General features: G+C 39.0%; 1 protein-coding gene across 3 annotated transcripts; it reads left to right on the plus strand.

Moving 5' to 3' along the window:
• Positions 1 to 2,431: 2,431 nt before the first annotated feature.
• Positions 2,432 to 27,669, plus strand: LOC133545174 (zinc finger protein 771-like). 3 transcript variants are annotated; one of them, XM_061890554.1, is made up of 3 exons: positions 2,432 to 2,912; positions 3,913 to 4,052; positions 26,119 to 27,669. In XM_061890554.1, the coding sequence occupies exons 2-3, from the start codon at positions 3,992 to 3,994 to the stop codon at positions 27,351 to 27,353; spliced, it is 1,296 nt and encodes a 431-aa protein (XP_061746538.1). In that variant the 5' UTR covers positions 2,432 to 2,912; positions 3,913 to 3,991; the 3' UTR covers positions 27,354 to 27,669. The 3 variants fall into 3 exon arrangements, with proteins under 3 accessions (XP_061746538.1, XP_061746537.1, XP_061746536.1); XM_061890553.1 differs by having other exon boundaries at positions 3,916 to 4,052; XM_061890552.1 differs by lacking the exon at positions 3,913 to 4,052.
• Positions 27,670 to 27,915: the final 246 nt, after the last annotated feature.

A 27,915-nucleotide genomic window follows, 5' to 3' on the forward strand; every position in this document is an offset into this window, starting at 1 on the left:
GTGTATATGTATGTATATATTTATCATGTATGTGTGTAGTGTGCATATGTATGTATATATTTATCATGTTTGTGTGTAGTGTGCATATGTATGTATATATTTATCATGTATGTGTGTAGTGTGCATATGTATGTATATATTTATCATGTTTGTGTGTAGTGTGCATATGTATGTATATATTTATCATGTATGTGTGTAGTGTGTATATGTATGTATATATTTATCATGTATGTGTGTAGTGTGCATATGTATGTATATATTTATCATGTTTGTGTGTAGTGTGCATATGTATGTATATATTTATCATGTATGTGTGTAGTGTGCATATGTATGTATATATTTATCATGTTTGTGTGTAGTGTGCATATGTATGTATATATTTATCATGTATGTGTGTAGTGTGTATATGTATGTATATATTTATCATGTATGTGTGTAGTGTGCATATGTATGTATATATTTATCATGTTTGTGTGTAGTGTGCATATGTATGTATATATTTATCATGTTTGTGTGTAGTGTGCGTATGTATGTATATATTTATCATGTATGTGTGTAGTGTGCGTATCTATGTATATATTTATCATGTATGTGTGTAGTGTGCGTATCTATGTATATATTTATCATGTATGTGTGTAGTGTGCATATGTATGTATATATTTATCATGTATGTGTGTAGTGTGCATATGTATGTATATATTTATCATGTATGTGTGTAGTGTGCATATGTATGTATATATTTATCATGTTTGTGTGTAGTGTGCATATGTATGTATATATTTATCATGTATGTGTGTAGTGTGCATATGTATGTATATATTTATCATGTTTGTGTGTAGTGTGCATATGTATGTATATATTTATCATGTATGTGTGTAGTGTGCATATGTATGTATATATTTATCATGTTTGTGTGTAGTGTGCATATGTATGTATATATTTATCATGTTTGTGTGTAGTGTGCATATGTATGTATATATTTATCATGTATGTGTGTAGTGTGTATATGTATGTATATATTTATCATGTATGTGTGTAGTGTGTATATGTATGTATATATTTATCATGTTTGTGTGTAGTGTGCATATGTATGTATATATTTATCATGTATGTGTGTAGTGTGCATATGTATGTATATATTTATCATGTATGTGTGTAGTGTGCATATGTATGTATATATTTATCATGTTTGTGTGTAGTGTGCATATGTATGTATATATTTATCATGTATGTGTGTAGTGTGCATATGTATGTATATATTTATCATGTTTGTGTGTAGTGTGCATATGTATGTATATATTTATCATGTATGTGTGTAGTGTGCATATGTATGTATATATTTATCATGTATGTGTGTAGTGTGCATATGTATGTATATATTTATCATGTTTGTGTGTAGTGTGCATATGTATGTATATATTTATCATGTTTGTGTGTAGTGTGCGTATGTATGTATATATTTATCATGTATGTGTGTAGTGTGCGTATCTATGTATATATTTATCATGTATGTGTGTAGTGTGCGTATCTATGTATATATTTATCATGTATGTGTGTAGTGTGCATATGTATGTATATATTTATCATGTATGTGTGTAGTGTGCATATGTATGTATATATTTATCATGTATGTGTGTAGTGTGCGTATCTATGTATATATTTATCATGTATGTGTGTAGTGTGCATATGTATGTATATATTTATCATGTATGTGTGTAGTGTGCGTATCTATGTATATATTTATCATGTATGTGTGTAGTGTGCATATGTATGTATATATTTATCATGTATGTGTGTAGTGTGCGTATCTATGTATATATTTATCATGTATGTGTGTAGTGTGCATATGTATGTATATATTTATCATGTATGTGTGTAGTGTGCATATGTATGTATATATTTATCATGTATGTGTGTAGTGTGCATATGTATGTATATATTTATCATGTATGTGTGTAGTGTGCATATGTATATGTATATATTTATCATGTATGTATATACAAGTTCAATAAGTTTGTACATAGGGTGAACAGGTAGTTCTAGCTCAGGGTAATTTATGATTTAAAGAAAAGGAGTGGGATTAAAAGAGTGTATACTTATTGTCACTCCTTTTCAAATATGTAAGGGAAAAAAAAGAGAAAGTCCAATGCTCATTTGCTTTCGTTTTTCTTTTTTAATTCTCAATTGTTTTCATTTTGTTATACTGGCTGTTAACGCTATAGCACTGTATTGGATCATGCCTGCTCTTGTTTTGTTTTTTGCATATTTAAAAAAATATATATCAATCAATTCTAGCCGTCCGCATGGCGACATACACCACTTCATGGGGCTACCGCGCATGCTCGTCATTACTGTTGCATGCTGGGTAGTGTAGTTCTCATACTCCCTAGCTCAAAACTTCACAGCTGTGACTCATTGGCCCCGCCCCTAAGTGACGCATGCGTGGAGGATATGTTCCCCGCAGCAAAGTCCTCCTTTACTCCACACACGCTTCTAAGCCTTGGCACATCTACTAACTACACTTTATTCATCCTCCGTGTCAGCATCAACTCCACTCGTCGCACTCAACTTTGGACATTGTTAGGCCCGCTTAGCTTGCTCCTTGTTTTAGTGCACTAGTTAGCTTAGCATGCTAGTTAGCTTAGCTGGTTAGCCGCTAACAAAGAGACGCGGATTTGATCAACACATCGCTTAGTTCAGATCAAGTGTGAGTGTAAAGTGTTGAGATTGTGTGAAAATGTGTGAAAGAACCATAGCAGAGTACGAGGAGGAACTTTGTTGTGTGAAAATGTGTGAAAGAACGATAGCAGAGTACGAGGAAGAACTTTCTCGGACAAAAGAGGAGAACAAGAGACGACGTCAACTATTGGAGGCTGTTTTCAAGAAACCTCAAGTTGTGTTACACAGAACAGGTTTGTTTACTCTCACATCTTTACTAACTTTATATTTCATCATGAACATGACGTGTTAGACTAATAATTTATCAATAGGTGTACTCAGACACATGATTGTTATTGTGTTATTAATGTGATTATCAGACAACAGTCAGGATAATGTTCAAATATACATGTTTTGGCAAACTTATAATCAACAAAACAAAATGAATGTTGTTTTTCATCAGATATGTACTAGTATTGTATATGTGGATGGGGGCCCTGCTTTGGAAATAATGTGTACCCCTTTCAGAGATCACTTTTAGTTCCACTTCAAACATTCACATGTTGCACAGTGAGATGAGATGGTATAACGTGAACACTTCTGGAACTTTCTAACTCGGGGGAAAGAACGGGGTCTCGTCGGAAGCGCTTTGTATGAGCAGACGCCGTTTGGTTATAACAAAATGGTGGCTGCCAATGTACTTTACAATGTCACTACGTCAGTAGTAGTCAAACTTTTTTCACCAAGTACCACCTCAGAAAATACTTGGATTTCCAAGTACCACCATCATGTACAGTATTAAAGTACAGTAGCATAGTAGGCCTTAATTATTCATTAAAAACAAGGAAGACACATTATTTAACAAGTATGTTTAAAGCCCTACTGAAAGCCACTACTACCGACCACGCAGTCTGATAGTTTATATATCAATGATGAAATATTAACATTGCACCACATGCCAATACAGCCTTTTTAGTTTACTAAATTACAAATATGAATTTCCCGGGAGTTTCGTCTTGGAAACATGGTGTATTGTTCCCTGTGACAGTTTTTTGGAGATGTGTGTTGCTGAATCTTTTACAATTTGTTCAATTAATATTGGAGAAGTCCCAGTAGAAAGATGGAGTTGGGAAGCTTTAGCCTTTGGCCACACAAACACACGGTGATTCCTTGTTTAAAATTCCCAGAGCTGAAACTTTAATATGGATCAGAGCGCGGTCAAGCAGACATGAATCCTAACCGAATGTCAACCAGCAGGTTTCGATGAGAAAATCGTGGTTAAAAAGTCGCTTCTTACCGGATATTAGCGGAGCTTCTTTCCTGCTGCAGCTGCATGACTTCCCTCAGAGACACTCGCAGTCAAGACACCTGTGGACAACACTTCCGACTATCAGGTAATATTAAACTCACTAAAACACTAGCAACACAATAGAAAGATAAGGGATTTCCCAGAAGTATCCCAGTAAATGTGTCTAAAAACATCGGAATACGTCCCAATGACACGCATTTTTTTTTTTTTCCAAACACGAATCTTTCATCCTCGTTCAAATTACTGGTGACATTGTCGTTTTCTCGGTCCGAATAACTGTTTTTGTCGGAGGCTTCCATTAAAATCAATGTGAATATTGTGAGGAGCCCTCAACATGTGACGTCAACGTCTGCAACTTCCGGTAAAGGCGAGGCTTTTTCAGGAAGTACTAAGTTGCGAACTTTATCGTCGATTTTCTCTACTAAATCCTTTCAGCAAAAATATTTCAATATCGCGAAATATTCAAGTATGACACATAGAATGGACCTGCTATCCCCGTTTAAATAAGAAAATCTCATTTCAGTAGGCCTTTAAAGGGGAACATTATCACCAAACCTATGCCCATCCATCCATCATCTTCCGCTTATCCGAGGTCGGGTCGCGGGGGCAACAGCCTAAGCAGGGAAACCCAGACTTCCCTCTCCCCAGCCACTTCGTCTAGCTCTTCCCGGGGGATCCCGAGGCGTTCCCAGGCCAGCCGGGAGACATAGTCTTCCCAACGTGTCCTGGGTCTTCCCCGTGGCCTCCTACCGGTTGGACGTGCCCTAAACACCTCCCTAGGGAGGCGTTCGGGTGGCATCCTGACCAGATGCCCGAACCACCTCATCTGGCTCCTCTCGATGTGAAGGAGCAGCGGCTTTACTTTGAGTTCCTCCCGGATGGCAGAGCTTCTCACCCTATCTCTAAGGGAGAGCCCCGCCACACGGCGGAGGAAACTAATTTCGGCCGCTTGTACCCGTGATCTTATCCTTTCGGTCATGACCCAAAGCTCATGACCATAGGTGAGGATGGGAACGTAGATCGACCGGTAAATTGAGAGCTTTGCCTTCCGGTTCAGCTCCTTCTTCACCACAACGGACCGGTACAACGTCCGCATTACTGAAGACGCCGCACCGATCCGCCTGTTGATCTCACGATCCACTCTTCCCTCACTCGTGAACAAGACTCCTAGGTACTTGAACTCCTCCACTTGGGGCAGGGTCTCCTCCCCAACCCGGAGATGGCACTCCACCCTTTTCCGGGCGAGAACCATGGACTCGGACTTGGAGGTGCTGATTCTCATTCCGGTCGCTTCACACTCGGCTGCGAACCGATCCAGCGAGAGCTGAAGACCCCGGTCAGATGAAGCCATCAGGACCACATCATCTGCAAACCTATGCAAGCGTCCCTTTTTAGACCAGTTGATCTGCCGTTTCTTTTCTTTTTCTTCTATGTCCCACTCTCCTTTGTGGAGGGAGTCCGGTCCGATCCGGTGGCCATGTACTGCTCGCCTGTGTATCGGCTGGGGACATCTCTGCGCTGCTGATCAGCCTCCGCTTGGGATGGTTTCCTGCTGGCTCCGCTGTGAACGGGACTCTCGCTGCTGTGTTGGATCCGCTTTGGACTGGACTCTCGCGACTGTGTTGGATCCATTATGGATTGATCTTTCACAGTATCATGTTCTCATATGTTCTCATAGTCATCAGTATCATCAGTATCACAGTATCATGTTCTCATAGTCATCATTGTCACCGACGTCCCACTGGGTCATTATCGTCACCGGTGTCCCACTGGGTGTGAGTTTTCCTTGCCCTTTTGTGGGCCTACCGAGGATGTCGTAGTGGTTTGTGCAGCCCTTTGAGACACTAGTGATTTAGGGCTATATAAGTAAACATTGATTGATTGATATATACCTTGATGTTGCAGAAAAAAGACCATGTATTTTTTTAACCGATTTCCGAACTCTAAATGGGTGAATTTTGGCGAATTAAACGCCTTTCTGTTTATGGGTCTTGTAGCGATGATGTCAGAACGTGACGTCACCGAGGTAATACAGCCGCCATTTTCATTTTTACATTACAAACACCGGGTCTCAGCTCTGTTATTTTCCGTTTTTTCGACTATTTTTTGGAACCTTGGAGACATCATGCCTCGTCGGTGTGTTGTCGGAAGGTGTAACAACACTAACAGGGATGGATTCAAGTTGCACCACTGGCAAGAAATCTGTCGCCAACCCCCATTGAATGTGCCAGAGTGTCTTCACATTTGACTGGCGATGCTAAGACAGACATGGCACAGAGATGTATGGATAACCTGCAGATGCATTTGCAACCATTAAGTCAACCAAATCACAAAGGTGAGTTTTGTCGATGTTGTTGACTTATGTGCTAATCAGACATATTTGGTCGCAGCATGACTGCCAGCTAATCGATGCTAACATGCTACGCTAATCGATGCTAACATGCTATTTACGCTAGCTGTATGTACATTTGAAACTAGATACCCACATTTAATGAAAAAAAAACACTTACCAATCCACGGATTTAAGTTGCTCCAGTGTCACAAGATGCGAAAGTCCTGATCGTTTGGTCCACACATTTTACCGCCGATGCTAATAAGGCCGCCATGCTATGGGCCACTTTATTAGGTACACCCATGCTACGGCCGAATAGCGTCAATAGCTATTCGCTCAGTAGCTTCAGTTTCTTCTTCAATTTCGTTTTCGCTATCTGCCTCCATACTCCGACCATCTGTTTAAATACATGCGTAATCCGTTGAATCGCTTAAGCCGCTGAAATCCGAGTCTGAATCCAAGCTAATGTCGCTATATCTTGCTGTGGTAACCGCCATGTTGTTTGTATTGGCAGCCCTGTATGACGTCACAGGGACATGGACAGTCGCATCGCAAATAGCGAAAATCAAGAACTTTAAAGCTTTTTTTAGGGCTATTCCGGGACGGGTAAAGTTTTGAAAAAAACTTTGAAAAATAAAACTAGCCACTGGGAACTGATTTTTATTGTTTTTAACCCTTTTGAAATTGTAACAATGTTCCCCTTTTAACATTCTTAGTTACTGTAGCATTACACACAGTTTGAACAGTAGCACTGTGTTTGCATGTAAGAAAATAAAACACTGTACTTAAATAATGAAATAATATTTGGCGTACCACTGGGTGATGCCCAAATACCACTAGTGATACAAGTACCACAGTTTTAGAATGCACGGTGGGTTCAGGAAAGATAAGGTCACTTCCTTTTTACTTGTTTTACGTCAGTTATGTTCCTGCATGTTGTCACTACCATAGTTTTTTTTTTTGCTATCTTTATTTGAATAACAATGTCATATAAATGATGACATACTGATCATTTAAAAAATAAGTAAGTGGCTTGTTTGAAAAAAAATCAACATTTAAAAAATAAGTCACATGATGGGAGTCAATGGCGCCCCCTTGCGTCATTCATTGCAATGACAGAAGAGTGAAAGTGATTGAAATTGTGGCCATAATACTCCCTGATTTTTTAAATCATGTTTATATTCTTGTTCCCTTTTACTCCAAGGTAAGTTAATTCTTATACAAAACACTGAATATGTAGTTAGTGCTTATGCATTTTCAGATATCACAGAATGTGAGGTTTCAAAATCACCTTTGTTAAAAATGTGTAAGTCTAGGAAGTGACGTAGTCTTCCGGTACCTAGGGAGTAGTGACATTGACCACCACCACCGGAATATGTTTGATTTATTTCATTACAGCACGTCCTAAACGTTCAAGCATAATCTAGTCTAGGAAGTGACGTAGTCTTCCGGTACCTATGAAGTAGTGACATTGACCACCACCACCGGAATATGTTTGATTTATTTCATTACAGCACGTCCTAAATGTTCAAGCATAATCTAGTCTAGGAAGTGACGTAGTCTTCCGGTACCTAGGAAGTAGTGACATTGACCACCACCACCGGAATATGTTTGATTTATTTCATTACAGCACATCCTAAACGTTCAAGCATAATCTAGTCCAGGAAGTGACGTAGTCTTCCGGTACTTATGAAGTAGTGACATTGACCACCACCACCGGAATATGTTTGATTTATTTCATTACAGCACGTCCTAAACGTTCAAGCATAATCTAGTCTAGGAAGTGACGTAGTCTTCCGGTACCTATGAAGTAGTGACATTGACCACCACCACCGGAATATGTTTGATTTATTTCATTACAGCACGTCCTAAACGTTCAAGCATAATCTAGTCTAGGAAGTGACGTAGTCTTCCGGTACCTATGAAGTAGTGACATTGACCACCACCACCGGAATATGTTTGATTTATTTCATTACAGCACGTCCTAAACGTTCAAGCATAATCTAGTCTAGGAAGTGACGTAGTCTTCCGGTACCTATGAAGTAGTGACATTGACCACCACCACCGGAATATGTTTGATTTATTTCATTACAGCACGTCCTAAATGTTCAAGCATAATCTAGTCTAGGAAGTGACGTAGTCTTCCGGTACCTAGGAAGTAGTGACATTGACCACCACCACCGGAATATGTTTGATTTATTTCATTACAGCACGTCCTAAACGTTCAAGCATAATCTAGTCTAGGAAGTGACGTAGTCTTCCGGTACCTATGAAGTAGTGACATTGACCACCACCACCGGAATATGTTTGATTTATTTCATTACAGCACGTCCTAAACGTTCAAGCATAATCTAGTCTAGGAAGTGACGTAGTCTTCCGGTACCTATGAAGTAGTGACATTGACCACCACCACCGGAATATGTTTGATTTATTTCATTACAGCACGTCCTAAACGTTCAAGCATAATCTAGTCTAGGAAGTGACGTAGTCTTCCGGTACCTATGAAGTAGTGACATTGACCACCACCACCGGAATATGTTTGATTTATTTCATTACAGCACGTCCTAAATGTTCAAGCATAATCTAGTCTAGGAAGTGACGTAGTCTTCCGGTACCTAGGAAGTAGTGACATTGACCACCACCACCGGAATATGTTTGATTTATTTCATTACAGCACATCCTAAACGTTCAAGCATAATCTAGTCCAGGAAGTGACGTAGTCTTCCGGTACTTATGAAGTAGTGACATTGGCCACCACCACCGGAATATGTTTGATTTATTTCATTACAGCACATCCTAAACGTTCAAGCATAATCTAGTCTAGGAAGTGACGTAGTCTTCCGGTACCTATGAAGTAGTGACATTGACCACCACCACCGGAATATGTTTGATTTATTTCATTACAGCACGTCCTAAATGTTCAAGCATAATCTAGTCTAGGAAGTGACGTAGTCTTCCGGTACCTAGGAAGTAGTGACATTGACCACCACCACCGGAATATGTTTGATTTATTTCATTACAGCACATCCTAAACGTTCAAGCATAATCTAGTCCAGGAAGTGACGTAGTCTTCCGGTACTTATGAAGTAGTGACATTGACCACCACCACCGGAATATGTTTGATTTATTTCATTACAGCACGTCCTAAACGTTCAAGCATAATCTAGTCTAGGAAGTGACGTAGTCTTCCGGTACCTATGAAGTAGTGACATTGACCACCACCACCGGAATATGTTTGATTTATTTCATTACAGCACGTCCTAAACGTTCAAGCATAATCTAGTCTAGGAAGTGACGTAGTCTTCCGGTACTTATGAAGTAGTGACATTGACCACCACCACCGGAATATGTTTGATTTATTTCATTACAGCATGTCCTAAACGTTCAAGCATAATCTAGTCTAGGAAGTGACGTAGTCTTCCGGTACCTATGAAGTAGTGACATTGACCACCACCACCGGAATATGTTTGATTTATTTCATTACAGCACGTCCCCAAACGTTCAAGCATATTCTAGTCTAGGAAGTGACGTAGTCTTCCGGTACCTATGAAGTAGTGACATTGACCACCACCACCGGAATATGTTTGATTTATTTCATTACAGCACGTCCCCAAACGTTCAAGCATATTCTAGTCTAGGAAGTGACGTAGTCTTCCGGTACCTATGAAGTAGTGACATTGACCACCACCACCGGAATATGTTTGATTTATTTCATTACAGCACGTCCTAAACGTTCAAGCATAATCTAGTCTAGGAAGTGACGTAGTCTTCCGGTACCTATGAAGTAGTGACATTGACCACCACCACCGGAATATGTTTGATTTATTTCATTACAGCACGTCCTAAATGTTCAAGCATAATCTAGTCTAGGAAGTGACGTAGTCTTCCGGTACCTAGGAAGTAGTGACATTGACCACCACCACCGGAATATGTTTGATTTATTTCATTACAGCACGTCCTAAATGTTCAAGCATAATCTAGTCTAGGAAGTGACGTAGTCTTCCGGTACCTATGAAGTAGTGACATTGGCCACCACCACCGGAATATGTTTGATTTATTTCATTACAGCACATCCTAAACGTTCAAGCATAATCTAGTCCAGGAAGTGACGTAGTCTTCCGGTACTTATGAAGTAGTGACATTGGCCACCACCACCGGAATATGTTTGATTTATTTCATTACAGCACATCCTAAACGTTCAAGCATAATCTAGTCTAGGAAGTGACGTAGTCTTCCGGTACCTATGAAGTAGTGACATTGACCACCACCACCGGAATATGTTTGATTTATTTCATTACAGCATGTCTCTAAACGTTCAAGCATATTCTAGTCTAGGAAGTGACGTAGTCTTCCGGTACCTATGAAGTAGTGACATTGACCACCACCACCGGAATATGTTTGATTTATTTCATTACAGCACGTCCTAAACGTTCAAGCATAATCTAGTCTAGGAAGTGACGTAGTCTTCCGGTACCTATGAAGTAGTGACATTGACCACCACCACCGGAATATGTTTGATTTATTTCATTACAGCACGTCCTAAATGTTCAAGCATAATCTAGTCTAGGAAGTGACGTAGTCTTCCGGTACCTAGGAAGTAGTGACATTGACCACCACCACCGGAATATGTTTGATTTATTTCATTACAGCACGTCCTAAACGTTCAAGCATAATCTAGTCTAGGAAGTGACGTAGTCTTCCGGTACCTATGAAGTAGTGACATTGACCACCACCACCGGAATATGTTTGATTTATTTCATTACAGCACGTCCTAAATGTTCAAGCATAATCTAGTCTAGGAAGTGACGTAGTCTTCCGGTACCTAGGAAGTAGTGACATTGACCACCACCACCGGAATATGTTTGATTTATTTCATTACAGCACGTCCTAAACGTTCAAGCATAATCTAGTCTAGGAAGTGACGTAGTCTTCCGGTACCTATGAAGTAGTGACATTGACCACCACCACCGGAATATGTTTGATTTATTTCATTACAGCACGTCCTAAACGTTCAAGCATAATCTAGTCTAGGAAGTGACGTAGTCTTCCGGTACCTATGAAGTAGTGACATTGACCACCACCACCGGAATATGTTTGATTTATTTCATTACAGCACGTCCTAAACGTTCAAGCATAATCTAGTCTAGGAAGTGACGTAGTCTTCCGGTACCTATGAAGTAGTGACATTGACCACCACCACCGGAATATGTTTGATTTATTTCATTACAGCACGTCCTAAATGTTCAAGCATAATCTAGTCTAGGAAGTGACGTAGTCTTCCGGTACCTAGGAAGTAGTGACATTGACCACCACCACCGGAATATGTTTGATTTATTTCATTACAGCACATCCTAAACGTTCAAGCATAATCTAGTCCAGGAAGTGACGTAGTCTTCCGGTACTTATGAAGTAGTGACATTGGCCACCACCACCGGAATATGTTTGATTTATTTCATTACAGCACATCCTAAACGTTCAAGCATAATCTAGTCTAGGAAGTGACGTAGTCTTCCGGTACCTATGAAGTAGTGACATTGACCACCACCACCGGAATATGTTTGATTTATTTCATTACAGCACGTCCTAAATGTTCAAGCATAATCTAGTCTAGGAAGTGACGTAGTCTTCCGGTACCTAGGAAGTAGTGACATTGACCACCACCACCGGAATATGTTTGATTTATTTCATTACAGCACATCCTAAACGTTCAAGCATAATCTAGTCCAGGAAGTGACGTAGTCTTCCGGTACTTATGAAGTAGTGACATTGACCACCACCACCGGAATATGTTTGATTTATTTCATTACAGCACGTCCTAAACGTTCAAGCATAATCTAGTCTAGGAAGTGACGTAGTCTTCCGGTACCTATGAAGTAGTGACATTGACCACCACCACCGGAATATGTTTGATTTATTTCATTACAGCACGTCCTAAACGTTCAAGCATAATCTAGTCTAGGAAGTGACGTAGTCTTCCGGTACTTATGAAGTAGTGACATTGACCACCACCACCGGAATATGTTTGATTTATTTCATTACAGCATGTCCTAAACGTTCAAGCATAATCTAGTCTAGGAAGTGACGTAGTCTTCCGGTACCTATGAAGTAGTGACATTGACCACCACCACCGGAATATGTTTGATTTATTTCATTACAGCACGTCCCCAAACGTTCAAGCATATTCTAGTCTAGGAAGTGACGTAGTCTTCCGGTACCTATGAAGTAGTGACATTGACCACCACCACCGGAATATGTTTGATTTATTTCATTACAGCACGTCCCCAAACGTTCAAGCATATTCTAGTCTAGGAAGTGACGTAGTCTTCCGGTACCTATGAAGTAGTGACATTGACCACCACCACCGGAATATGTTTGATTTATTTCATTACAGCACGTCCTAAACGTTCAAGCATAATCTAGTCTAGGAAGTGACGTAGTCTTCCGGTACCTATGAAGTAGTGACATTGACCACCACCACCGGAATATGTTTGATTTATTTCATTACAGCACGTCCTAAATGTTCAAGCATAATCTAGTCTAGGAAGTGACGTAGTCTTCCGGTACCTAGGAAGTAGTGACATTGACCACCACCACCGGAATATGTTTGATTTATTTCATTACAGCACATCCTAAACGTTCAAGCATAATCTAGTCCAGGAAGTGACGTAGTCTTCCGGTACTTATGAAGTAGTGACATTGGCCACCACCACCGGAATATGTTTGATTTATTTCATTACAGCACATCCTAAACGTTCAAGCATAATCTAGTCTAGGAAGTGACGTAGTCTTCCGGTACCTATGAAGTAGTGACATTGACCACCACCACCGGAATATGTTTGATTTATTTCATTACAGCATGTCTCTAAACGTTCAAGCATATTCTAGTCTAGGAAGTGACGTAGTCTTCCGGTACCTATGAAGTAGTGACATTGACCACCACCACCGGAATATGTTTGATTTATTTCATTACAGCACGTCCTAAACGTTCAAGCATAATCTAGTCTAGGAAGTGACGTAGTCTTCCGGTACCTATGAAGTAGTGACATTGACCACCACCACCGGAATATGTTTGATTTATTTCATTACAGCACGTCCTAAATGTTCAAGCATAATCTAGTCTAGGAAGTGACGTAGTCTTCCGGTACCTAGGAAGTAGTGACATTGACCACCACCACCGGAATATGTTTGATTTATTTCATTACAGCACATCCTAAACGTTCAAGCATAATCTAGTCCAGGAAGTGACGTAGTCTTCCGGTACTTATGAAGTAGTGACATTGACCACCACCACCGGAATATGTTTGATTTATTTCATTACAGCACGTCCTAAACGTTCAAGCATAATCTAGTCTAGGAAGTGACGTAGTCTTCCGGTACCTATGAAGTAGTGACATTGACCACCACCACCGGAATATGTTTGATTTATTTCATTACAGCACGTCCTAAACGTTCAAGCATAATCTAGTCTAGGAAGTGACGTAGTCTTCCGTTACCTATGAAGTAGTGACATTGACCACCACCACCGGAATATGTTTGATTTATTTCATTACAGCATGTCCTAAACGTTCAAGCATAATCTAGTCTAGGAAGTGACGTAGTCTTCCGGTACCTATGAAGTAGTGACATTGACCACCACCACCGGAATATGTTTGATTTATTTCATTACAGCACGTCCCCAAACGTTCAAGCATATTCTAGTCTAGGAAGTGACGTAGTCTTCCGGTACCTATGAAGTAGTGACATTGACCACCACCACCGGAATATGTTTGATTTATTTCATTACAGCACGTCCCCAAACGTTCAAGCATATTCTAGTCTAGGAAGTGACGTAGTCTTCCGGTACCTATGAAGTAGTGACATTGACCACCACCACCGGAATATGTTTGATTTATTTCATTACAGCACGTCCCCAAACGTTCAAGCATATTCTAGTCTAGGAAGTGACGTAGTCTTCCGGTACCTATGAAGTAGTGACATTGACCACCACCACCGGAATATGTTTGATTTATTTCATTACAGCACGTCCCCAAACGTTCAAGCATATTCTAGTCTAGGAAGTGACGTAGTCTTCCGGTACCTATGAAGTAGTGACATTGACCACCACCACCGGAATATGTTTGATTTATTTCATTACAGCACGTCCTAAACGTTCAAGCATAATCTAGTCTAGGAAGTGACGTAGTCTTCCGGTACCTATGAAGTAGTGACATTGACCACCACCACCGGAATATGTTTGATTTATTTCATTACAGCACGTCCCCAAACGTTCAAGCATATTCTAGTCTAGGAAGTGACGTAGTCTTCCGGTACCTATGAAGTAGTGACATTGACCACCACCACCGGAATATGTTTGATTTATTTCATTACAGCACGTCCTAAACGTTCAAGCATAATCTAGTCTAGGAAGTGACGTAGTCTTCCGGTACCTATGAAGTAGTGACATTGGCCACCACCACCGGAATATGTTTGATTTATTTCATTACAGCACGTCTCTAAACGTTCAAGCATAATCTAGTCTAGGAAGTGACGTAGTCTTCCGGTACCTATGAAGTAGTGACATTGACCACCACCACCGGAATATGTTTGATTTATTTCATTACAGCACGTCCCTAAACGTTCAAGCATAATCTAGTCTAGGAAGTGACGTAGTCTTCCGGTACCTATGAAGTAGTGACATTGGCCACCACCACCGGAATATGTTTGATTTATTTCATTACAGCACGTCTCTAAACGTTCAAGCATAATCTAGTCTAGGAAGTGACGTAGTCTTCCGGTACCTATGAAGTAGTGACATTGACCACCACCACCGGAATATGTTTGATTTATTTCATTACAGCACGTCCCTAAACGTTCAAGCATAATCGTCACGATTGAACCCAGCATCCAGCAGTGGAAACATGGCTTTATTTACTATCAAGTTCCTATTTTTCATTGTTGAAATGAAATCAGCAGTGACGGACTAGTTGTTTTTTGATAGCGGCTAAATTAGCATGTGGCGATATTTGTAGATGGGATCAGGTCTGCGCCGAGTGCATGCGCAAAGGTTTGAAACAGGGCTTGTGTCTTCTAGATGGAAGTGTTGGGTCTTTATCAGGCTTTAGCAAGAGACTGATCATGGCAGAGTTCATATTTGGAGGAAGGAATGAGTTTTCTTTAATCTCTAAAGCCATTTTTGTAAATATTGGAGAAAGCAGTGACCAAAATGTTTTGTAGAACTCCACAGGGAACCCATCAGGCCAAGGGCGTAGAATTGGGTAGGGACGCTAGGGACACGTCCCTACCAATATCCAGCCGCTACTGTGTAGTCACTATCAATACAAGCGCTGCCCGTAATGTTTAGTCAATGATTATGGCACAGAAAGGGTTAAATGTCCGTCTCTGCTAGAAGTCCCTCCTCTAACCTAAATATCGCTCCCTGATTGGTTGCCGCTTTCAAGCTAACTTACGTGTGATTGGCTGTCCCCGCTGTCACTCCTTCTGCTTGTAAAAGCTAGCCTACATGCTAGTTGCTAGCGAGGTACCAGAAGCAGTTAATGCATTCAAGGCTGATCTTTTAAGGCAAGACTGGGAAAATGTTTTTGTGCAGGATACTAATGAAGCATACGATACATTCCTGGATATATTTCTAACACTTTATGACCATCATTGTCCATTGAGAGAATATAAGCAAAATATTAAAACCAGGGAAAAACCATGGATAACAAGAGGTTTAGTAAAAGCCTGTAAAAAAAAAAAAAAAAAAAAGGCTTTACAAGGAATTTATTAAGAATCGAACAAAGGAAAATGAGGACAAATATAAAAAGTATAAAAACAGATTGACATGTATCATGAGGCTGCAACAAAATAACTATTATGAACAATCGGGATGGCGTGGCGCAGTGGGAGAATGGCCGTGCGCAACCCGAGGGTCCCTGGTTCAAATCCCACCTAGTACCAACCTCGTCACGTCCGTTGTGTCCTGAGCAAGACACTTCACCCTTGCTCCTGATGGGTGCTGGTTGGCGCCTTGCATGGCAGCTCCCTCCATCAGTGTGTGAATGTGTGTGTGAATGTGGAAGTAGTGTCAAAGCGCTTTGAGTACCTTGAAGGTAGAAAAGCGCTAATCAAGTACAACCCATTTATCATTTAATTGCTGCATAAACATAAAAATAATATCATTGAAACCTGGCATGTGCTTAATACTATGATTTAAAAAATCTAGCAATAAGGATTTTACAGCATATCTGGTAAGAGATGACAACTCAATTGATGAAAATATAGAAGAAATAGCTGAGGAATTCAATAAGTTTTTTGTGAATGTTGGCCCAAATTTGGCAAAAAATATTAATTTAAAAATGAAGCATAAGAAAAAGTTAAAAGCGTATATCTCACATAAAAAATTCTATGTTTCTTGATGGAGTTTGTGAAAGTGATGTGTCAGAAGTGGTCAGAAAGTTGAAAAACAAAAAAAGGTGTGGATGGTAACAAAGTGGATATGTCACTTGTTAAAGAAGTGATGGATTGTGTCCTGAAGCCGTTTATATTATATGTGCAATAAATCTTTATCAACTGGAATTTTTCCTGACAAATGAACATCGCTAAAGTTATTCCACTTTATAAAAATGGTGATAAACATATGGTCTCAAATTACAGACCTGTGTCCTTACTACCTCAACTTGCAAAAATTCTTGAGAAATGATTTGTAAATAGACTTGATAAGTGGATTGACAAACATGAGCTATTGAATGAGCATCAGTGTGGCTTCAGGAGTAATCCATCTACATCTCTAGCAGTGATGGACTTTGTAGAAAACATAGCTACAGCAATAGAAACAGTATTTATTGACTTATGTAAAGCTTTTGACACAATCCATCATTCCTTACTTCTGCAAACATGGTAAAACTATGGCATAAGAGGTGTTTCACAACAATGGTTAAGTAGTTATTTAAGTAACAGATCTCAATATGTGGAAATGAATAAGACTAAATCACAGCCAAGAAGAGTAACTTGTGGGGTTCCACAAGGCTCAGTATTGGGACCTAAGTTATTTATACTTTATTTAAATGATATTTGTTCAGTATCTAATAAATTGAAATGTATTATGTTTGCAGATGATACAAATGTATATTGTTCAGGAGAAGACTTGAAGGAAGTGGTGAGGATAATAGAGGTTGAGTTAATTCAGCTAAAAAAATGGTTTGATATTAATAAGTTATCATTAAATGATAAGAAAACTGAATTTATGGCGTTTAGTGGTGCAAGGACAAATTGTGAAGCAAAATTAAAATTAAATCAAGTGGAAATTGATAGAGTATATGAAACTAAATTCTTGGGAATAATAATTGATCATAAACTGTGTTGGAAACCGCATATTGAATATAGAAAGGGAAAAATATCCAAATCTATTGCTATTCTTTATAAAGTAAGACACATGCTGAATAAGACATGCCTGCATATGTTGTATTATTCTTTTATTTTTCCATATTTAATGTATTGTGTTGAAATTTGGGGAAATGTTTATAAAACAAACATAGACCCAATAATAAAACTTCGAAAAAGAGTCATTAGAATAATACACAAAGCCTGCTACTATGAACATACCAATAAATTATTTATAAGTTCAAATGTATTAAAATTTTCAGACATTGTGTTTTTAAAAACAATGGAAATGATGTTTGGAGTAAAGAACAACAGCCTTCCAGCTTGTATTCTCAGGCTATTTCATTTAAGAGGAGAAAACTATCATTTACGGAAGATATTGATTTTTGAAATAGGTCAAGTGAGAAGGAATATAAAATACAAATGTATTACAGTTTTAGGAGTTAAATGGTGGAACAAGCTCAGTGATGAGTTGAAGACATGCACTTCTTTGGTAAGGTTTAAGAAAACCTTGAAAGGTGAAATAATTGAAAATTATAAAATATAGTAACAGTTACTTTCATCCCATTGATTTTTTTAATTTATTTTTTTTACGTTGATGTTCCAGGCAATCTAATCTTCAGTGAAGGTATAGGATAGGCAAATATAAACTTTGGCTTCAGCCTATTCCTTTTTTGGTCATTCTTTTTCTTTTCTTTCGTGTGTAAATGTGCATAATTGTATACATATAACATGTACTGTAAAACTGATCACACAAAATGGTTGATTGATTTGATTGATTATATGACCGAAATAAACTTCTTTCATTCATTCAGTTCATTTATGTTTATTTATATTGTTGTATTGCATGAATGTATATCCGATGTTGTTGATGGACAGTAGGCTATGTTGATTGACAGTAGGCTATGTTGATTGACAGTATGATGCACAGTTGCACTACAGCCCTACACTAAAGAGTAAAGAGGAGAACTCTTCCAAGTTGTCTCCTTTGCTTTCATTTTAGTTGCTTTACCTTTTATAACATCTGCATGACCTGAAATTATGATTGCTAATCTAAAAAAAAAAAAAAGTAAACTTTCAGAGTGCTGCCTTGGAGCACCTTTGTGTCCCCACCAATCTCAAAATCAAACATACTCCCTTGCATCAGGCCCTGGTGCTTTATTGTTTGGCATCTGTTGAAGTGCGTCGTGAAGTTCATCTGCAGAAATAGCAAGATCTAAATTTGATACTTGCCTTGAATTTAATTTAGGTAAGTCTATACCATTAAGAAATGTCTCGATGTCTGAAGGAGATGGGACAATCTGGGGTGTATACAAGTTCCTGTAAAAGTGTCTAAAGATGGAGTTAATTTCTTCAGGAACATGCTTAATTTTCCCAGCTGAATCCTGAATGGATGGTATAGAACTTTTTTCTTTGTTTAATTTTAATTGGCTAGCCAAATATTTGCTTGGTTTATTATCATGTTCAAATTTTTCCAAGCGTAACCTCTGAAGCAGGAATTGACTTTTCTTATCAATTATTTCTCTTAAATCCAATTTGAGTTTTCTCAATTTGTTCAGAGTTTGTTCATTTTGTGAGTTAGCATACACTATTTCTAATATTTTTATTTCATTTTCCAGTTCCTGCTCTGATAAACGTTCTTTTTTTTTTCTTGTATGATGAATAAGAAATAATTTTTCCTCGCATAACTACTTTCGCCGTCTCCCAGAGAACGCACGATGTGATTTCTGGTTGATCATTAAAGTCTAAAAAAATCTGTCCATTCTTTCTCAAAATAGTTTAGGAAGACTGGGTCCTCTTGTAATGATATATTAAGTCTCCATTGTTTCATAGGTGCAGTGATAGTTTTGTTAGTGAGACAGGTGCATGGTCACTGATGGTGATAGGATGAATGTGAATGTTTGAGATGTCAGATAGAATTGAGCTACTTGTTCAAAAGTAGTCAATGCGAGAAAATGAGTGGTGAACTGGGGAAAAATAAGTGTATTCCCTAAGAGTGCGGTGATAAGAACGCCAGGCCATAATCCTTCATATATTGCTTAAGTATTACCACTGACTGAGACTCACAATGACTCCCAGTCACTCTGGACCCATTTATATTTGGATTAAATACTAAGTTGAGGTCCCCTCCTAGAATCAAGCAGTGGTTTGAGTGAGGAGAAAGTGAAGAGAAGAAAGTGTAAAAAAAGGAGGGGTCGTCAAAATTTGGGCCATAATTGTTGGCGATACATAAGTTTCTCCCGTCAACGGAAATATTAAGAATGATGTATCTTCCCTCAGTGTCCGTAATGGAGTTATGGAGTGTAAAGTTGACTTTTCTACTAATGAGAATGGCTACACCTCTCTGTTTGGAGTTGTAACTAGCAAAGTATGTGTGTGGGTATTGTGATGAGTGCACTTTTGACTTGGAGAGGTGAGTCTCTTGTAGTAAAGCGATGTCTGCTTGCATGCTCTTGAAATGATTAAGAATTTTTATATTTTTTGCCTTAGACCCGACCCCACGCACATTCCAAGTGACAAACTGTATAGTGGACATACTAAACTAGACTGTAACTAAGTGTGTGGATGTATGTGTGTACTTTATATGTATGTCTGTATCTAAATGTAAGCCTATCATGCATGTATTGAAGTGTGCAGAGTGTGTATAGTTGTTCATGTAGTAGCTGTGACGACAAGGGGATACGCAACAGGAGAGGAAATAGAAAGAGAAAAACAAAAAAACATTAAATAAAGAGAAAAGAAGAGCGTGGCTTGTTGTATTTTTGTAATTTTTTTTCAAAATTTTACCGGTCCCGGAATATCCCTAAAAAAAGCTTTAAAGTGCCTTTTTTTCGCTCTGTGCGAAGACACTATCCATTTCCCTGTGACGTCACACAGTGCTGCCAATGTAAACAAACAATGGCTGATACCACAGCAAGATATAGCGACATTAGCTCGGATTCAGACTCAGATTTCAGCGATTTAAGCGATTCAACAGATTACGCATGTATTGAAACAGATGGTTGGAGTATGAAAGTATTGAAGAAGAAACTGAAGCTATTGAGCAAAAAGCTATTGACGCTATTCATAGCTGCGTTTGCATCGCCGACAAAATGTGCGGACCAAACGATCAGGACTTTTGCATCTTGTGACACTGGAACAACATAAATCCGTCAATTGGTAAGTGTTTTTTTCGCATTAAATGTGGGTGGAAGGAAACGTATTATAGTTGCAAATGCATCTACAGGTTATCCATACATCTCTGTGCCATGTCTGCTTTAGCACTGCCGGTAAAAAGCATGTTAGCATCGATTAGCGTAGCATGTTAGCATCGATTAGCTGGCAGTCAACATCAACAAAACTCACCTTTGTGATTTCGTCGACTTTATAGTTGCAAATGCAACTGCAGGTTATCCATACATCTCTGTGCCATGTCTGCTTTAGCACTGCCGGTAAAAAGCATGTTAGCATCGATTAGCGTAGCATGTTAGCATCGATTAGCTGGCAGTCAACATCAACAAAACTCACCTTTGTGATTTCGTTGACTTTATAGTTGCAAATGCAACTGCAGGTTATCCATACACCTCTGTGCCATGTCTGCTTTAGCACCGCCGGTAAATAGCATGTTAGCATCGATTAGCGTAGCATGTTAGCATCGATTAGCTGGCAGTCAACATCAACAAAACTCACCTTTGTGATTTCGTTGACATCATTGCAAATGCATCTGCAGGTTATCCATACATCTCTATGCCATGTCTGTCATCGCCGGTCAAATGTGGAGACACTCTGGCACATTCAATGGGGGTCTGGCGGCAGACACTTTGGCATCTTCGGGCCAGTGGTGCAACTTGAATCCCTCCCTGTTAGTGTTGTTACACCCTCCGACAACACACCGACGAGGCATGATGTCTCCAAGGTTCCAAAAAATAGTCGAAAAAACGGAAAATAACAGAGCTGAGACCCGGTGTTTGCGATGTTTTGAAATTGAAAATGGCGGCTGTATTACCTTGGTGACGTCACGTTCTGGGTGAAGTCACCCATTTAGAGTTCGGAAATCGGTTAAAAAAAGATATGGTCTTTTTTCTGCACCATCAAGGTATATATTGACGCTTACATAGGTCTGGTGATAATGTTCCCCTTTAACCGCTGATTTGTATTTTTCATGAATTAGTTGTCACGACAGCCAACTGTGTCTTCTTACATCACACCTTCAACCATCCTCCATTGCAGCAAATATATTACATTTCCTACAGGTATTATTATCACTGAAGGACTGTAGAACAGGGCTAAACATGTTACACACAAAGGACGGGCAAGCTAAGAGCTAAGCTAGCCGCTAAAGTAGCTTGAAAGAAGAATAAATAAGTGCTTAATCATTTTTCCCATTCAAAATGAATTGGCTGTTGTTTAAACTTCCACCATTTCCACTTTTTTCAAGTGATTCAAATCATTCCATCTTCAACATATTTCACTAATCCTGGATGTTCAAACTATCATTTTTTCAAGTTAAAAAAATTTCAAAGAATACCCAAAATTCCCGTTTTTTGAAACCCTTTTTTGTGTCGACCACATTTTTCAACCCACTTCAACCGTTCCACCAGCAAATCATTCCGCTAATTTGGACAAAAATCAAAGTTTTTTTTTCTCTGGAAAAATTCCTGGTTTTCCCAAAATTCCAGGAATTCCATAATACTATTTCTCAACAAAAAAATATTTTTCTACTTCAACATTTCTCGACCGATTTGAAAAATTTCAACACCAACCATTCACTCATTCAGAACATTCACATATTTGAGCATTTTCTAAAAGAATTCCGCTTTTCCCAAAATTCCCAAATTTTCCTGAAATTCTCATCGAAACTAATGGTACATTTTTCAAAGTTCCACAAATCCAATATTTTTCATCCGATTTACACCGTTTCAACTTCAAACTGTTCAGCCTATCCGGTAATCACGGGCTTCTCTGACAAATTCCCAGAATTCCACGTTTCCCCGACATTTTTCCCCATTCAAAATGAATCAGCCATTTTTCAAAATGCTACCATTTCCACATTTTCAACCGATTCAAACAATTCCACTTTCAACATATTCCACTAATTCAGGAAATTGAAATTGCAACATTTTTCAACCCACTTCAACCGTTTCATCGTCAAATAATTCCTCTTAATCAAGACCGAAAACACATTTGTTTTTTGAATTGGAAAAATTCCCGGTTTTGCCGAAATTCAAGGAATTCCATAAAACCATTTCTCCATTAAGAATGTTAAGACTTCAACATTTCTCAACCGATTTGAAAAATTCGAACACCAACCATTTCAACTCATTCAGAACATTCACATTTTTTTTTAGCATTTTCAAAAAAATTCCCGCTTTTCCCGAAATTCTCAAATTTCCATGAAATTCCCATTGAAAATAATAAAATGAAAGTTCCACAACTCCCAAATTTTTCATCGATTCAAATTGTTCCAACTTGAAAATATTCAGTGTGTTCAGGAATTGTGTGCTCCCTTTCAACACTTATTACAGGAAAATCCCGCATTTTCTGAAATTCCCATTTTTAGGGAACATTTTCCCCATTCAAAATGTATTATCCATTTTTCAAATTTCCACAATTCCCACATTTTTCAAACCATTCCACCTTCAACACATTCAATTCATCCTGGAAATTCAAACAACCAGTTTTCCACATTCAACAAATTTTCAGGAATTCCCGTTTTTTTCTTACCTTATTTCCAAGCTTCTTTAGTGCGATGACTCCTTTCACATTGTTCAACCCATTTCAACCGTTCCACTGGCAAAACATTCCTCTGAGTCAGGACAAAAGACCAAGTTGGTTTAAGAACTTAAAAAAATCCCGGTTTTCCCGAAATTCAAACTCTTCAACATTCAACCTATTCTTACATTCATACTACATTCTGTCAACCTTTCAGTTCAACTTCAGCATTGGAGCTTTCACACACAATTCTTTCAGGAATTGCTTCATCTACTTAATATTATTATAATAATTAAATGTAGCTTACCACATGGAATGTGTGGACTGCATGAATGATGTCTTCTCAGTTGTCACTCTAACGCAATTTGAGTGTCTAGAAACACACAAAATTAATTAAATATTACTACAAACCCCGTTTCCATATGAGTTGGTAAATTGTGTTAGATGTAAATATAAACAGAATACAATGATTTGCAAATCCTTTTCAAGCCATATTCAGTTGAATATGCTACAAAGACAACATATTTGATGTTCAAATTCATAAATATTTTTTTATTTTGCAAATAATCATTAACTTTAGAATTTGATGCCAGCAACACGTGACAAAGAAGTTGGGAAAGGAGGCAATAAATACTGATAAAGTTGAAGAATGCTCATCAAACACTTATTTGGAACATCCCACAGGTGTGCAGGCTAATTGGGAACAGGTGGGTGCCATGATTGGCTATAAAAGCAGCTTCCATGAAATGCTAAGTAATTCACAAACAAGGATGGGGCGGCATGGCTCGGTTGGTAGAGTGGCTGTGCCAGCAACTTGAAGGTTGCAAGTTCGATTCCCGCTTCCGCCATCCTAGTTACTGCCGTTGTGTCCTTGGGCAAGACACTTTACCCACCTGCTCCCAGTGCCACCCACACTGGTTTAAATGTAACTTAGATATTGGGTGTCACTATGTAAAGTGCTTTGAGTCACTGGAGAAAAGCGCTATATAAAATATATAGATATAATTCAATTTGTAAGCAAATTGTCGAAGAGTTTTAGAACAACATTTCTCAACAAGCTATTGCAAGGAATTTAGGGATTTTACCATCTACGGTCCGTAAAATCAAAAGGTTCAGAGAATCTGGAGAAATCACTGCACGTAAGCCATGATATTACCGACCTTCTATCCGTCAGGCTGTACTGCATCAAAAACATACATCAGTGTGTAAAGGATATCACCACATGGGCTCAGGAACACTTCATAAAACCACTGTCAGTAACTACAGTTTGTCACTGCATCTGTAAGTGCAAGTTAAAACTCTACTATGCAAAGCGAAAGTCATTTATCAACAAGACCAAGGAACGCTGCCGGCTTCGCTGGGCCCGAGCTCATCTAAGATGGACTGATGCAAAGTGGAAAAGTGTTCTGTGGTCTGACGAGTCCACATTTCAAATTATATTTGGAAACTGTGGACGTGGTATCCTCCGGAACAAAGAGGAAAGTAACCATCTGGATTGCTATAGGCGCAAAGTGTAAAAGCCAGCATGTGTGATGGTATGGGGGTGTATTAGTGCCCAAGGCATGGGTAACTTACACATCTGTGAAGGCACCATTAATGCTGAATGGTCCACACAGGTTTTGGAGCAGCATATGTTGTCATCCAAGCAACATTATCATGGACGCCCCTGCTTATTTCAGCAAGAAAATGCCAAGTTACTTGTTACAACAGCGTGGCTTTGTAAAAAAAAGAGTGCGGGTACTTTCCTGGCCCGCCTGCAGTCCAGACCTGTCTCCCATTATGAAGCATAAAATACGACAGCGGAGACCTCGGACTGTTGAAGGACTGAAGCTCTACATAAAACAAGAATGGGAAAGAATTCCACTTTCAAAGCTTCAACAATTAGTTTCCTCAGTTCCCAAACGTTTGAGTGTTGTTAAAAGAAAAAGTGATGTAACACAGTGGTGAACATGCCCTTTCCCAACTACTTTGTCACGTGTTGCAGCCATGAAATTCTAAGTTAATTATTATTTGCAAAAAAAAATTAAATTTATGAGTTTGAACATCAAATATGTTGTCTTTGTAGCATATTCAATTAAATATGGCTTGAAAAGGATTTGCAAATCATTGTATTCTGTTTATATTTACATCTAACACTATTTCCCAACTCATATGGAAACAGGGTTTGTATTATTAATAAGGGAAACAAGTTATCTTTTGAAGGAGTAGTCAGTAATCTGATTACTTCTTCCCAGTTTAGCTGTGGCGACACTCTCTAAATGAAAGCAAAACTTTGGTGGCCAACATGCGTGACCCTGAACGGGACAAGCGGTAGACGTTGGATGGATAGATGGATGTTGACTGTGCTCATGCTATTTTTAGAGCAGACATGTCGCTAAAGATGAATGTGAAAATGACAGTAATTATAGTCCACCCGCAGGGGGAGCTCATCACTAGTACTACTGCGTGGAGGCTGGCATGTGGTACATTATTTCCTGTGTGTGTATGACTTATTCAGAGGGAGAACAGCACACTTTCACGTATGGCGTCTACCATTAAGGATTGCAGGAATGACTTTTAGGATGTTTTTATATGAATAAGTTGGATTGGACGTTGGCCTGGGAAGGCATTCCCCTGAAGGTCTTCTTCATGTGTCAGCTGGAAGTAACCTGACAGCTGCGAGGGGAAACTGATGGGATTGTGGGATCATATGTTGGTGCAGGACAATGTCTCATGTGACTGAGCAAAGCTGGACTTTTCTCAAGAATGTTTGTTTTCTCCTGTCCCACAGACCTCAATGAAGAACATCTTCCTCGTGAGCAGGAGGACGAAACACAGTCCCCCCACATACACGAGGAAGTACAGGTACCACAGTCCCAACACATACAAGAGGGAGAGGAGCCACAGTCCCCCCACATTAAAGAGGAAGACGAGACGCCACAGACCCATCGTGTTAAACTGACCCTTCACATTAAAGGGCAAGCGGAGGACCCACTGATCTTACACATCAAAAAGGAAGAGGAGGACCCACTGACCCCTCACTTTAAGGAGCAAGAGAACCTGCTGACCCCGCACATTAAAGAGGAAGAGGAGGAAGAAGGCATCAGTCAGCCCAAATGGTTGGTGGAGTTCCCAGTGAGTGTGAAGAGTGAAGATGATGAAAGTGAGGAGAGGGGAGGAGGGGAGCCTCCAAGCAGCAGCTCAACACAACACATGACAACAGAAGCTGATGGAGACCACTGTGGAGGATCACAAGCAGACAAGCTCTTAGCTCCACTATCAGATAGTGAGGACACAACCTCACACTCTCCTCACACTGATGATGAAGATGATGCAACATGTCACACTGACAACACTCACTTCACATGTCCTACCTGTCACAAAACTTTTAAATACCATAGTTCTCTGAAAAGACACATGAGAACACACACTGGAGAAAAACCTTTTTCCTGTTCAACCTGTGGTAAAGGTTTTACACAAAGTAACCATTGGAAAAGACACATGAGAACACACACTGGTGAAAAAACTTTTTCCTGTTCAATATGTAGTGAAGGTTTTGCAGGAAGTCATGATTTGAAAGTACACATAAGAACACACACTGGTGAAAAACCTTTTTCCTGTTCAACCTGTGGTAAAGGTTTGGCAGACAGTCACAATTTGAAAAGACACATGGGAACACACACTAAACCTTTTTCCTGTTCAACCTGTGGTAAAGGTTTTCCACAAAGTGAGCATTTGAAAGCACACATGAGAACACACACTGGTGAAAAACCTTTTTCTTGTTCAATCTGTGGCAAAGGTTTTACACAAAGTAGTAGTTTGAAAAGACACAAGAGAACACACACTGGTGAAAAATCACATTCCTGTTCAATCTGCAACAGAAGCTTGTGTGACCAATCAAACCTTGTAAGACACATGAGAAGACACACAGGAGAGAAAGTGTTTAGTTGCAGTGTGTGTGGTGAAAGATTGTCTTCTAAGTACCAGTGTAAGAAACACAAGTGTGCTGGTGAATTAGTGAAGTGAATTATATTTATATAGCGCTTTTCTCAAGTGACTCAAAGCACTTTACATAGTGACACCCAATATCTAAGTTACATTTAAAGCAGTGTGGGTGGCTCTGGGAGCAGGTGGGTAAAGTGTCTTGCCCAAGGACACAACAGCAATGACTAGGATGGCAGAAGCCGGAATCGAACCTGCAACCCTCAAGTTGCTGGCACGGCCACTCTACCAACCGAGCTATGCCGCCCCAGCACATATAACACACATGTTATATGTTATATGTTATATGTGCTGGTGAGAACAGCAGCAGCAAATGAAACTGCAGGATTTGAAATAAACTGTCCAGACTTTCATTTGGACAGTTTATTTCATATGTATATATATATATATATATATATATATATATATATATATATATATATATATATATATATATATATATATATATATATATATATATATATACGTATATATATATATATACATGTATGTATATATGTATATATATATATATATATATATATATACATGTATGTATGTATGTATATATACATGTATATATATGTATACATGTATATATATGTAT

The sequence above is a fragment of the Nerophis ophidion genome, linkage group LG28, assembly GCF_033978795.1.
Source record: "Nerophis ophidion isolate RoL-2023_Sa linkage group LG28, RoL_Noph_v1.0, whole genome shotgun sequence".
NCBI lineage: Eukaryota > Metazoa > Chordata > Actinopteri > Syngnathiformes > Syngnathidae > Nerophis > Nerophis ophidion.